At 45.1% G+C, this 14,360-nt stretch overlaps 1 protein-coding gene across 1 annotated transcript; it reads left to right on the forward strand.

Moving 5' to 3' along the window:
* The first annotated feature begins 1,007 nt into the window (after nt 1–1,007).
* LOC129712668 (BTB/POZ domain-containing protein 1-like) lies at nt 1,008–13,663 on the forward strand. Its single transcript, XM_055661283.1, has 8 exons — nt 1,008–1,700; nt 7,099–7,255; nt 7,979–8,084; nt 9,031–9,228; nt 9,848–10,040; nt 11,010–11,097; nt 11,611–11,754; nt 12,699–13,663. The coding sequence occupies exons 1-8, from the start codon at nt 1,309–1,311 to the stop codon at nt 12,858–12,860; spliced, it is 1,440 nt and encodes a 479-aa protein (XP_055517258.1). The 5' UTR covers nt 1,008–1,308; the 3' UTR covers nt 12,861–13,663.
* The last annotated feature ends 697 nt before the right edge of the window (nt 13,664–14,360 follow it).

Genomic DNA, 14,360 nt, shown 5'->3' on the forward strand with positions numbered 1-14,360 from the left:
TGAAATTCTATCAGGTCTCCCCTGTCTCCAGAGAAAACAATCCAAATTTGTTCAACCTTCCCTTAAAGCTAATGACTTATAATCCATGCAACATCCTGGTGAACCTCTTCTGCACCCCCTCCATATCCTCCCTGCAATGAAAGGACCAGAACTGCACAGAACACCTCAAGTGTGGCCTAATAAAAGTTTTTAAAAAGCTCCATGACTTCCAGACATACTTAATGCCCCATCCAACAAAAGCAAACATTCATGTTTTCTACCCTCATCTACTTGCAATGTCATTTTCATATAGCTATGGATTTTCACCAGAAGATCCCTCTGCATATCAACACTCCTAAGTGTCCTACATGCAGCATGAATATTGAATTCTCCAATTATAGATAACCAACATTCCCTGTTCCCTTATTTCTCCTTTAGATCAACTAGATCCTCTCATACACCCAGTGTTTTCCAAACTCAACCCCAAACCCTAACAATCCATTATAAGTTCCCCTCACATTTGATTTCCCAAAGTACAACTCCAAATTAACAAACTCCCATTAACACCAAATGCCATTTCTCTGCCATATCTTCAACTGACTATCATGCTGTATCCTTAAACAACCTTCTATCCATAACTGCACGATTTTTGGGGCCATATGCAAACAATAATTAACTCATTTGCATTGCGTCCAAGACATTTATATATATCACACACAGCAGAGGTCCAGATATCCCTGTGGAATACCACTGGCCAAAAACCTGCATTTAGAGAAACACCTCTCCATGAGTACTGTCTTCAATGGCCAAACTAGTTTTGAATCCAGTCTACCAAGTCACCTTGAATCCTATGCATCTTAATCTTCTGATCACCAACCACGAGGAACCTTGTCAACTATGTCTCACTGTGGAACTTGAAGAATTTCAAAAATCTTTGCTTGCATTGCTCCCCCCATTCCCATTGCGTTTACCTATTCCAGCAAATTTCACAAAACGAAGCTTTTTTTTCATTTAATCGATCTAATTCAATATATATATCTAAGTATATTTATAACATTGCAACTATTCTTCTGCGTCATCCAATCGTTCCTCAACCAGGTTTTAATGAAGTCATTATTTATTGTTTTGCTGTTTCTAGTCATTTTTTTCACACTGTATATTTATTCTGGCGAGTAGGGGCGAGGTTAGATGAAGGGAGAGAGCGACTGAGGAACCCGGTTAGTCCGAGAGAGAGCAGGTTCCGCGCTAACCTGCCAGGTTTAACGCGGAAGTTCGCGAAGATCGCCGGTGATTCTTGGCGTTATCCGGGGCTGGGAGGCGGTGGTGAAGATGGAGGAGGAGGAAGCGGGGGCCGGGGCCGGAGCCGGAGCCGCGGCCAGGAACGGGGCCTGGGCCGCTCTGGAGCCGGGAGAAGGCGCGGGCCAGGCGCCGGCGCCGGGGCCTGGGCTCGGACAGCCTCCTCCGCCGCCGCTCTGTAACTGGCAGGCGACCCAGAGCTCGGTGCGGGAACGCTTCGCCTTCCTGTTCAACAACGAACTGCTGAGCGACGTCCACTTCGCGGTGGGGAAGGGTCGCGGGGCCCAGCGCTTCCCCGCCCACCGTTTCGTGCTCGCCGTCGGCAGCGCCGTCTTCGACGCCATGTTCAACGGTGGCATGGCCACCCGCTCGGCCGAGGTGGAACTGCCCGACGTGGAGCCCGCCGCCTTCCTGGCGCTACTCAGGTGAGGGTTAGTGACCTTTCGGCCGATCAGTGGATTTCGGCCATTCATTGTCGCTTCACCAGCGGGGCCTTGAGACTCGGTTTCAATGTCCACCCTGAAAAGATGCCGGGATTGTCATTTGAGATGAATGATTATTTATCAATAAGCAAGATATGTGAAGCCCATCTGCTGTTTATTAAGATCCAAGATCTTTGGTGCTGGGCTCTCACTTAACTTTTTTTCTCTGTTTCCAGCAGGGCAACCTAGGCAGTTGTTTAGGTTGCCAAATTTCAGTTTGGGTGGTCATTTAAGACGGCTTACATGATGCGTGAGATAATGTGCTTGGACAATTATGCTCAATGAAGCATTCACATATTATTTCTGCTTCAAATAAAGTCACAAACTAAACATATTCACCAATCAAGACATGATAAAAACCACGTGTTTAAGAAGGAACTGCGGATGCTGGAAAATCGAAGGTAGACAAAAATGCTGGAGAAACGGATGCTGCTGCGCACGCTGAGTTTCTCCAGCATTTTTGTCTACCTATAATATATACCACAATGCAACAAAATTATAATACAGTATCTCAACTCTTTTTACATGTTTCAATGAATGCAATTTATATTATTTCTTTCCACTTCCAAACAAAAATGTAGTTGAATTATTCAGCGTATGATGAACCTCCGTGAGACCAAGCGCATGCTTGGCGTTCGATTCGCACAACACCTCCACTCAGTTCGCAATAACCAACCTGATCCCCCGGTGGCTCAAAACTTCAACTCCCCCTCCCATTCCGAATCTGATATTTCTGTCCCGGGCCTCCTCCATGGCCAGAGTGAGGCCCACCGCAAATTGGAGGAACAGCACCTCGTATTTCGCTTGGGTAGTTTACAACCCCAGCGGTATGAACATTGGCTTCTCCAATTTCAGGTAGTCCTTGCTTTCTACCTCCTTCCCCTCCGATTCCCAGCTATCCCACATCCTACTGTTTCCGCCTCTTCCTTTCTTTTTCCAGCCCACCCCCACCCGACATCAGTCTAAAGAAGGTTCTCGACCCAAAACGTCGCCTATTCCTTCGCTCCATAGATGCTGCCTCACCTGCTGATTTTCTCCAGCTTTTTTGTCTGCCAACGGGACCCCACCACTGGCCACATCTTCCCATCTACTCCCCTATCGGCTTTCCGCAGAGACTGCTCCCTCTGTAACTCCCTGGTCAATTCGTCCCTTCCCACCCAAACCACCCCCTCTCCTGGCACTTTTCCTTGCAACCGCAGGAAATGCTACACTTGTCGCTTTACCTTCCCCTTTGACTCCATTCAAGGACCCAAGCAGTCTTTCCAGGTGCGGCAGAGGATCACCTGCACCTCCTCCAACCTCATCTATTGCATCCGCTGCTGTAGGTGTCAGCTGCTCTACATCGGTGAGACCAAGCGTAGGCTTGGCAATCGCTTTGCCCAACACCTCCGCTCGGTTTGCAATAACCAACCTGATCTCCCGGCAGCTCGGCATTCAACTCTTCCTCCCATTCCGAATCCGACCTTTCTGTCCCGGGCCTCCTCCATGGCCAGAGTGAGGCCCACCGTAAATTGGAGGAGCAGCACCTCATATTTCGCTTGGGCAGTTTACACCCCAGTGGTATGAACATTGACTTCTCCAATTTTAGGTAGTCCCTGCTTTCTCCTCCCCTTCCCAGCTCTCCCTCAGCCCACTGTCTCTGCCTCTTCCTTTCTTCTTCCCACTCCCCTCCACCCTCACATCAGTTTGAAGAAGGGTCTCGACACGAAACTTCACCTATTTCCTTCGCTCCATAGATGCTGCTTCACCTGCTGAGTTTTATTGTCATGTGTCCCCAGATAGGACAATGAAATTCTTGCTTGCTGCAGCACAACAGAATATGTACAGAACAGGAGATAAAAGTTCAGTGTGTCTATATACCATAGACCATATATATATATATATATATACAATAAATAAACAGATAAAGTGCATTAGGCTGTTATTTTTCAGTTTGGTGGTGGAGGGTCCACTCTAGTTTAAATTTCATGTGTAATATTTTTGGAGGATCATGAAACCAAGAAGCAAGAGTTACTCCAACTCCAGGGAGTGATTCTGCGTTGGTTTTTAGCGGTCGCGGCGAGGCGGCGACTGGACAGCAATGGCAGCCAGATCTCCCACAATGCAAAGGGAGGGAGAAAGTGCCCAGCGCCTACCAGTTGCCGAGGCAGTGCGCATGTGCAGGAGGAGGATATGCAGGCCGTGGCAGTGCGCATGTGCAAGGCCGTCGGCAGATGAGCGGGTGAAGAACAGAGAGCGGATGGCAGGCAGAGACGGAGAGTGACAGAGAGAGAGATAGAGAGGGGGGCCCCCACTCAGAATTGAACTGCAGATGTCCCGGGTGCTTGCCAAGCCGGGCAAAATGGCACGGCTTTTAGGTTGCCCGGTGGGACTTTAGGTCACCATTGTCACCCGGGCAACCATTAATTTCGAGCCTTGCAATGGCACAACTGGGTGAGTTGTTGCTTCACAACAGTAGAGATCCGGGTTCGATCATGACCTCGGGTGCTGCCTGTGTGGAGTTTGCATGTTCTCGGGGGGTGGGAGCTGGGCTCTCAATCACCATAAATTAAATAACGGAGGGGATAAGAATGATCTGTTTAAGGTTTTATCATACCTGTTGCTCTTGTATAGCTAGATACCGATGTTTTATCTGTTTACATATAATCACAGGTGTTTTGGTTTTGGAAGAGTTTACGTCCCGAGAAAGTACTGCGGTAGGCAAAAGCATACACATGGAAAATTACTTTTCCACTCTTTAGTTTAGAGATGTCAAATCCATAGCTCGATAACCCAGTCAAAAAATCGAGACATTGAACCATCTTAAAACGCTTTGGTTAGTTATCAGGAGTTATAAAACGGTTTAATGCTTAAGAGTGCTCATGTACTAGGAAAAATAATCAAACTTCACGTTGCAATAGCTTAGGCTGACAACGACAATGACAGTGGGTTGGGGTTATTTTTGATATTGTAGAAACATAGAAAATAGGTGCATGAGTAGGCCATTTGATTTGAACCAGCACCGCCATTCAATAAAATCATGGCTGATCATCCAAAATCAGTACCCCGTTCCTGCGTTTTCCTCATATCCCTTGATTCCGTTAGCCCTAAGAGCTAAATCTAACTCTCTTGAAAACATCCAGTGAATTGGCCTCCACTGCCTTCCGTGGCAGAGAATTCCACAGATTCACAACTCTCTGGGTGAAAAAGATTTTCCTCATCTCAGTACTAAATGGCTTCCCCCTTATTCTTAAACTGTGACCCCTGGTTCTGGACTCCCCCAACATGGGGAACATTTTTCCTGCACCTAGCCTGTTCAATCCCTTAAAAATTTTATATGTTTCTATAAGATTCCCTCTCATCCTTCTAAATTCCAGCGAATACAAGCCCAGTCGACCCATTCTTTCCTCATATGTCAGTCCCGCTATTCCGGGAATTAACCTGGTGAACCTACGCTGCATTCCCTCAATAGCAATAATGTCCTCAAATTAGGAGGCCAAATCTGCCCACAATACTCCAGGTGTGGTCTCACCAGTACCCTGTGCAACTCCCTAGCTCCTAAATTAAAATTTGTAATGAAGGCCAATATACCATTAGCTTTAGAAGGAACAGCAGATGATGGAAAATCGAAGGTAGACAAAAATGCTGGAGAAACTCAGCGGGTGAGGCTGCATCTATGGAACGAAGAAAATAGGCGACATTTCGGGTGGAGACCCTTCTTCAGACAGAACTTCATTAAGAAGTGACTCGACCTGAAACGTCTCCTATTTCCTTCGCTCCATAGATGCTGCCTCACCCGCTGAGTTTCTCCAGCATTTTAGTCTACCTGCCATTAGCTTTCTTCACTTCTGCTGTACCTGTATGCTTGATTTCAGTGACTGAAGTACAAGCACACCTAGGATGTTGAACCTCCCCATTTCCTAATCTGACACCATTCAGATATTAATCTGCCTTCCTGTTCTTGCCACCAAAGTGGATAACCTCACATTTATCCACATTATACTGCATCTGCCATGCATCTTCCCACCCACCCAACCTATCCAAGTCACCCTGCAGCCTCATGGCATCCTCCTCACAGCTCACTCTGCCACCCAGCTTTGTGTCATCCGCAAACTTGGATGTGTTATATTTAATTCCCTCGTCAAAACCGTTAATATATATTGTAAATAACTGGGGTCCCAGCACTGAGCCTTGCCTGCCATTCTGAAAGACACGTTAATTCCTACTCTTTGTTTCCTGTCTGCCAATCAGTTCTCTATCTATGTCAATACCCTACCCCCAATACCATGTGCTCTAATTTTGCACACTAATCTCTTGTGTGGGACCTTGTCAAAGGCTTTTTGAAATTTCAGATATACCACATCCACTGGCTCTCCCTAATCCATTCTACTTTTCGGGATTGTATCAAAAGTTGGCAACCGATGTTTGATGTCAGCTTTTGAAAAGGGAGACACATGGAGCAAGGTGAAGGCATGTAAACCTAGCACCTTTTATGATCTCTTTAAATTAAAATAGCCACAACTACATGCATTCAGGGATCCTCTCAGTGATCAGTTGTATTAAAGCATGAACATGAGGTTAACTGTAAGATTGAGATTGGTGTGAGCTGGATATTTAATGAATCAATCATATTGACATGAATGGGATCAAATTACCCACTGACTGGTTCAATTAAATTTTTAGCATCGTACATGTTTTAATTATTGATTTTGCAATGATATTGTACAGCGCACTCGTGCAAAGTAGGTGATCAAGTGACAGATTTGGCAAAAAAGATCTGAAATAACTTGATAAGAGAGAGCTATTGTAATATTGATGACAACTGAGCTTGTTTGTATTGGACTGAGTGCTTATGGAGTGGGATGTTATCTAGGGTCGAGTCCCACGCCAGGCTTGAGCATACGAACATGACTTTGCACTCCCAGTGCAGTACTGAGAGAGTGCTGTGCTGCCTGAGGTGTCCTTATGCAGATGAAACACTGAGCTGAGGCCCTAATCTGCTGCACAAAGGCATAAATCGCCATGATTCTAAGAGACTGCTGAAACAGAATAAAGATGTAAAAAATCCGAGGAAAGTAGAACTTGTGCGATTGGTTGTCATGGACTCGATGGACCGATGGGCTATTTCCATGCTGTACGTCTAAACTAAACTGAGGAACAACAGGAAACACCTGGATCAGACATTGTTATATTGGGCACTGTACAGACCTGAGACATGTTGCACTGTTGTAGTACACATCAGTGGAGTTAGAAATAAGATTTATATTTCAGTTTAGCTGAATATATTGCTGGCATTTGGACAATGGGCCAGGAAAATATTGGCATTCTGTAATAGTGAATCTTTGTTATTTCCATTTTGCAGATTTCTGTACTCGGATGAGGTGCAGATTGGCCCTGAGACTGTGATGACCACTTTGTACACGGCCAAGAAGTATGCAGTGCCAGCCCTAGAAGCTCACTGCGTGGAATTTCTCACCAAGCACCTGAGGGCTGACAATGCCTTCATGCTACTCACCCAGGTAATTAGCACTAGCATTGGCTGGATCTTCTTTCAGCCCTCAATATCTGATACCAATGGCAAAGAAGGCAGCTAAGAATCCTGCTTGCTACTCAGTGATGTTGACATCCAATGATAATAAGATAACTTGGTCCTGTGACCATTCATACTGAAGATCTACTCATGCCAAATCATGTTTGTGGTAACAGAGGCACACCAGGATACTGCACTTCATTGCCCCCACTTACCCGGCACTCTCCCTCAGATCTCACCCTAGCAAATGTGACCCAACCCATCAGCCCCCACCCTCCACCACCACTGCCCTCTATTTCCCCCACCACCCCCAACACCCTGGAAGCTACTACACATCACCATGCAGCCATTGGGACTCTGCCCATCATCTCCTGCACTACGCAATACCCTTGAAACTTCCCCACACCGTTCCTCTGGATCCTGCTCATCAATCTTCCTCCTCCAACCAACATCCAGAATACACCCCATTCTTCACCCCTAGGCTCCCCCCCCCCCCCTCGAGCACTCAGGAACCTGCCTGTTCCCACCCCAGCTGCCGGGACCATGATTTTCTACTCCCTTTCCCATCCCTTCCCCTTGCATGGGCTTTCAGTACCTATTCCACCTTTGCTAGCCTATGTGTCTGCTTACAGTTTATTGCTCTACAACAAAATTTGATTGCTTTCCAAAGCTCTTTTGTTCTCATTACTTTACCTGTGACTCCATGTTTCAGGCACGATTGTTTGATGAGCCGCAGCTTGCCAACCTCTGCTTGGACATCATCGACAGAAACGTCGCAGATGCTATCAATGCAGAGGGCTTCACCGATATAGATCTAGGTTAGTGACTAATGTTCCCCATAAAAGTTAGCTCAAAGGTTCCCTTTAGTTCAGTGTCAGCGATGCAATCCGAATGATAACTTCAGCAGGTCTCACTATGCAAAAATGTAGCGCATAGCAGTAAGAGTACCTGTGCTAGAATTCACCACCTTAAAATGCAAAAATGAAATGAATGAACAGAAATGGCTATCAGTAATACTCAGCACATGTGAATCAGCTCTTGGCTGTTCACTATCTTCCCCTCATGTTGCTCCAGAGTCCAAGATGACAGTGCCGAGGGAGCACTGTATGCTGCCAGAAGGGGTGGTGCCAGAGAGGGGATGCTGAGGGTGTGCCCCACTGTGGGAAGGCAGATGCTGAGGAAGCACCACGCTATGGAAGGGATAATATGGAGGGAGCATCGCAGTGTGGGAGGGGAGATACATGCACAGGGAGTGCTGCAGTGCCACAGATGCTGTCTTCCAAATGAGAATGTTTCATGGCCCTTTTGCTCTTCTGGAATGGAAGGATGAATTGACCCTTCAGTTTGAAGAAAAGCAGGTTGGTTTTTTTGGTGGAGGCACAATAAACAGCAGATACTGGAAGCTGAAGCAACAAAAGGCAAACAACAGCCGGATGAAGGATCTCGTCGACAGTCATTGCCTGACCTGCTGAGTTCTCCCAGCTGCTCTTTTTTTGCTACTAATTTCCCTCAGTACCCTGCATAATATGTATTACTCAATTAACAATGCAGATGATTGGCTCATGCTCATTGACGGTGGTGTTTTGCACAATACAACAATGACTAGACATTTAAAAAAAAAAACTGTTGTCTGTATGGTTTTCATGAAAATTCTTTGGGCAAGATGCTGCAGCAGAAATGCCAGCTTTTCCAGTAATACATCGCATATGCAACAGTAACGGAGATTTTGAAGGCTTAGACCATTTTCTCTCCTTCTTCTCACAGACACGCTGTGTGCAGTGCTGGAGCGCGACACGTTGAGCATCCGTGAGATCCGGCTGTTTGCTGGAGTGGTCCGCTGGACAGAAGCAGAATGCCAGAGGCAACAGCTGCCAGTCACTCCGAGGAACAAGCAGAAGGTGCTGGGGAGAGCCGTCGGCCTTGTTCGATTTCCACTCATGACCATCGAGGAGTTCTCTGCAGGTCAGCATGAGTTTAACTGATCTTGGAGAGAAAGGTGATGCAATGGCCATTGGAGCGGAAGGAGATAGCAGCATCACACCGAGTGGGTGGGTAACTGTGAGTCAAACAAACCATGAGCCGAGATCCAACAGTCTGTTACTGTGGCCAAACAAGTCCGGTTGATTTTTGTTGATGAATAGGTTATTTGGAGTGGGTGTCAGGTTTAAGTAACTACCACGAAGCCTGCTTAGATTATTTCACAGACCAGAAAAGCTGATTGACCCTATGCTGCGGTTATTACGTTTATCGATTAAAATAAAGGTTTAAAAAAAAACAAAGATTTTAAATCGGCAGTCTGCATGATTTCTAAGCACCCTTGAAGGAAATGTTGCTTTGTTTTTAGGGATTCCGGTAAACTGCGATGGGGCAGTAGGTTGGAAGGTTAAGGTGACTGAATAACTTTTAAAAATAATTAGTTAAATATGTAAATGGACACACTTAAAAGGAAAGAGCTGGAATGTGAGGCTATTTGGAAACACTTGAGCCTCCTACGCATTGAAATTCTTGGAATGTCGGCCATGCTGCCCGGATAGTAATGGTGCAGTACTAAAAATAATCTGTGTGCGTTCTCTCTGTTCAGGACCAGCTCAGGCTGGGATACTGTCTGACCGAGAGGTTGTTAATCTATTTCTACACTTCACCTTGAACCCCAAACCACGGGTGCAGTACATTGACCGACCGCGCTGTTGCCTGCGTGGCAAGGAGTGCAGCATCAACCGCTTTCAGCAGGTGGAATGTCGCTGGGGCTACAGTGGAACAAGTGATAGGATCAGGTGGGCAACCTACGCTGACTAGCAAACCTGTGCAGCTACACAACTCTGGCTGTCATATGCCAAAGCATACTTGAAAAGTGTAATGTGTTGCACTTCAGGTGGTTGAATATAAGGGGAAGGTATGCAGTTAATGGCAAGATCCTTAACAGCATTGATAATCTTGAGGCCTAAGTCCATAGCTCTATGAAAATGGCAACGCAAATAGATAGTGGTAAAGAAGGGATATGGTATGCTTGCCGTCATCTGTCGGGATAGGAATTCGTGGTGCAGCTTTATAAAAATTTGGTTCGGCTGCATTTGAACTGATGTGTGCAGTTCTGGTTTCCCCATTACAGAAAGTGTGTGGAGGCTTTGAAGAGGGTGTGAAGACATGTGGTATGCTTGCCTTCATCGGTCGGAGCATTCAGTACAAGTCAAGAAGTTATATAACGGCAGAGGGAGAGACCTAGTAGACATATGTAATATAAGAGGCATAGATAGGGTAGGCAATCAGAAACTTTTTCCCAGGATGGACATGTCAAAGACTATTGATAGGGGACGATCAGCCATGATCACAATGAATGGTGGTGCTGGCTCAAAGGGCAGAAAGGCCTCCTCCTGCACCTATTTTCTGTTAGAGGGTATAGCTCAAAGGGGTAAAGCTCAAAGGCGATATGTCTGGCAGGTTTTTAACACAGAGCCTGGCGGGTGTCTAGGGCACAATGCCAGGGGTGTTGGAGAATATAGATATGATCATAGTATTTAAGAAGCTTTTAGATAGACACTTGATATGGAGAGAATGGAAGGGATGTGGATCACGTGCAGGCAGAGCAGATGGGTTTAACTTGGTATCATGTTCGGCACAGATGTTGTGGCTAAAGGCCCTCCTCCTGTGCTGAGTTTTGTGTTCTATATTAAAGCTTAAATCTACAGGAATGCATTTGGAAAGTGTCCGGGAAGTAACTGCTTTTCCCATCCTTATGTCTGAAGATTTTCAGTGACGAGAAGAGTGTGTGTCTTGGGCTTCGGACTCTATGGATCTATACATGGGCCAACTGACTACCTGGTCAACATACAGGTGTGTGAGATTTCCTGTGGCCAATCGGTGATACCACAAAATATCTTATGTACAGTAAGATTGTAATTGGCTTTGATGTGGGGAGGACATGAGACTTGTATCAAGCCCCTACTCCTGCAATCATAATGACTGAAATGTTTAAAATATTATGAATGACTTTGTGCTGTCCCTTTTTTGTGGCTATTGATGCTACCAATTTGTACACTGGGAGCAAGGTAAGATTTGGTATCCGGAGATTGGCTGGGCAAGAGAATGGTGAGAGCTGGTGAATGGTGATTGGCTGGGCAGGAGCATGGTGATTGGTTGGGCATGAGCTGGTGCATGGTGATTGGTTGGTCAGAGGTCAGTACATGGCGATGGTTGGGCAGGAGCATGGCCATTGGCTGGGCAGAAGCAAGGATACAATGTGGGGGCAGGTATGGGGAGTTTGGCTGTTCAGAATGTACACTGAGTGGCGAAGTAGGATCTTGCGATCATTGATAATTAATGGTGATTTTTTGTCCTTTGTTTCAGATCATTGAAAATGATAATGCAACAATAGCCCAAAATGACACTGGATTTTGCTGTGATGGATCTGCAAGCACGTTTAGGGTCATGTTCAAGGAGCCTGTTGAGATATTGCCAAATATCGTTTACACTGCCTGTGCCACTCTCAAGGTACCATTCATTGTCCTCAGGATCCTCACAGGCACACTGCTTCCAAACTTGCCCACACGCATCATCCTCACAGGAAATCTTGCCTTCCGTCACTTCTTGGATCCAGCTTGTTCCATCTTTACTTCCCTCTTCTCCAGAAAGTGTTCCCAGATTTGATAAATGCAAGTCTTGCCAAGGCCCTTTAGGCACTCTGATAACGGATCGTTGTCTGTAAATCTGCAGTGTGCTTGAGTGCAAGGATACATTAAACTAATTCTGACATTTAATTGCACGTCCTTAAATGCCTTTGAGAAGGTAACATTGAGCTATCTTTTGAAGTGCTCTAGTCCTTGAGGTATGGGTATAGCCACGTTGGTGTTAGGGATTCTACTTGGCTACTTTACAGCCCAATTATATGAAGATTAAATTTTCCATTTTCAGGTAACCCGCCTGTTTGGTGCTCTCCTCTGCACACACTTACCTGTCCACCTAGTTTCCTTCTCCTATTGTGTAACTTTCCCATTCTCTCTCCCACTTGCTTTCATCTGCCTATCATCCCCTCCCATCTGGTTCCATCAATCGCCAGCTAGTTTCTATCCCATCCTGCCTCACATTGTTACAAACTGGCAATTTTTCCTCTCTGTTTGTCCTGATGCAGGGTCTTAATCCAAAACATTGACGTACACCTTTAGCCTCCACGGATGCTTCCTGACCCACTAAATGCTTCTGCATCACTGTACTGCCCTAAACGCAAAGTTTACAAGGCAGATCCCTTAATAAATGATGTAAAAATTAGTTTATGACAAGAATCGACAGATGATGGTGAAAATTAATGGACTATAGATGAATCCTTTTATGGATCACCATTTGTGTTGTACATTGCAATCTAACTGAAGCTGTGATCTGGGTCACTATTACCCCTCGAGCAGCTCCTGACACATTTGTCCCTCTTTTGTCTCTTCTAGGGGCCTGATTCTCATTATGGCACCAAGGGATTGCGGAAGGTCCAACATGAGTCATCCGTGACTGGGATCAACACCTCCTTTGTCTTTTTCAATGTGCTGGGGAACAATAATGGAACGTCAGTGGAAGATGGGCAGATCCCCGAAATCATCTTCTTCACGTAGCATGGCTTGGAGCACAGGAATTCAATCTCACAGAGTCCATCTGTTATACGCTGGGATTACTGTTTTCTGTTTCATTGCTATTTGTTGATTTCCTCCCTTAGAGATGCTGCTCATCACAGGGAAACAGCAGTGAAATTATAGCCAGAGGTAACTTAATGTGAGCTCCTCCTAAGATTTTCAATTTACTGTGGGGCTAGCAAGTTCCCATGAAGTTTGGCAGAGAATGCTGAGTGGGATATCCCACGATTAAACCAGAAAGCTATACCAGTTGACTGGACTGCCTATGTTCCCATTACAAGTAAGCAGGAAATTCAGCACCACAACATTGTGTATGAAGAACTTCAAAATGGATGCACTTTCTGCCACAGTTGCACTTTGTTGTCTTATAGGGTATCTGTTCCTCACAGAATTATGCTCAGATTGCATTTTCTACTGACCTAATTCTTTTGATCCCAGTTACTTCTTGCTACTTCCCGTTGAGAGCTAATCACTTACCAGGTGCTGAAGTGCCTGAGGTGCCTACTGACCATGGTCCACCTATCGCAAGCTTCAGCAGAGCGGGGAAAGAGCATCCCTCATCAATCCTAAGTGTTAATCTCCCTTCCACCACTACTTTACTTATCGCAACCTACCACTAAAGTGCCTTAACTTATTGATCAGGGATTTGACGGGCGGCTAATTTACAGTGTTCCTGCGACTGGTAAGGGGATTAAGAAGCCACCAGTGAAAATCAATCTAGGCTGCTTAAAATATTATTTGTATAAATTAAATTAGAGCTGAGAAATTAAAGGGTCATCATAGAGGATCCTTGCTTTTATAATATGTTTATTGTTGAAGACTAGATTTTTGTTTTTATGCTTTGTCTGCTCCATTCTTTCACCTAATTGTTACAACTTTCTGACAAATTGATTCTGTAGAGAATTATTTATACAAAAACACTCTTGCAAAGGAAAAAAATGCTGGTGGAATTTTAAACATTGTTTAATATAAAATAAGTGAACATGGTATAATCTCTAAAGAATATTTTGCGTCAAGTAGGCACAATTTTAAAATTGGAGTTAAATCTTTGTAGATGGAGTTAGACGTGGGTGATGTCAGGAAGACCTTACACAAAGACTAATAGAAATCTAAAATTCTCTACCACAATATGACTAAGCATGCTGGAAGTTCCCCAGGTCTACCCTAGAAACAATGATTTTTCAACAGCGATCAAGCGATCTGCTAGACATCTCTTTCTAAATCTGGGGAATCTCTTTTTTTAATATATTTTTCTTTTGGTAAAATGTTAGAAATGCTTGACTTGAACTGCATACCAGAGACATAGTATAAAATTAACTGACAGTTGCAGGAGGGACCAGCCATATCAAACGTGCAATTGATATGTTCCAATACTAACAAAATCATCCTAACCTGGATATGGTAGTCATCCAAGGCATCAGGGTATGATCTGACCCAAATCTAAATGTTTTTTAAGCCAAAGCATAGTTGGGTCTGAAGAAG

Source organism: Leucoraja erinacea, chromosome 33 (genome assembly GCF_028641065.1).
Source record: "Leucoraja erinacea ecotype New England chromosome 33, Leri_hhj_1, whole genome shotgun sequence".
Lineage (NCBI taxonomy): Eukaryota > Metazoa > Chordata > Chondrichthyes > Rajiformes > Rajidae > Leucoraja > Leucoraja erinaceus.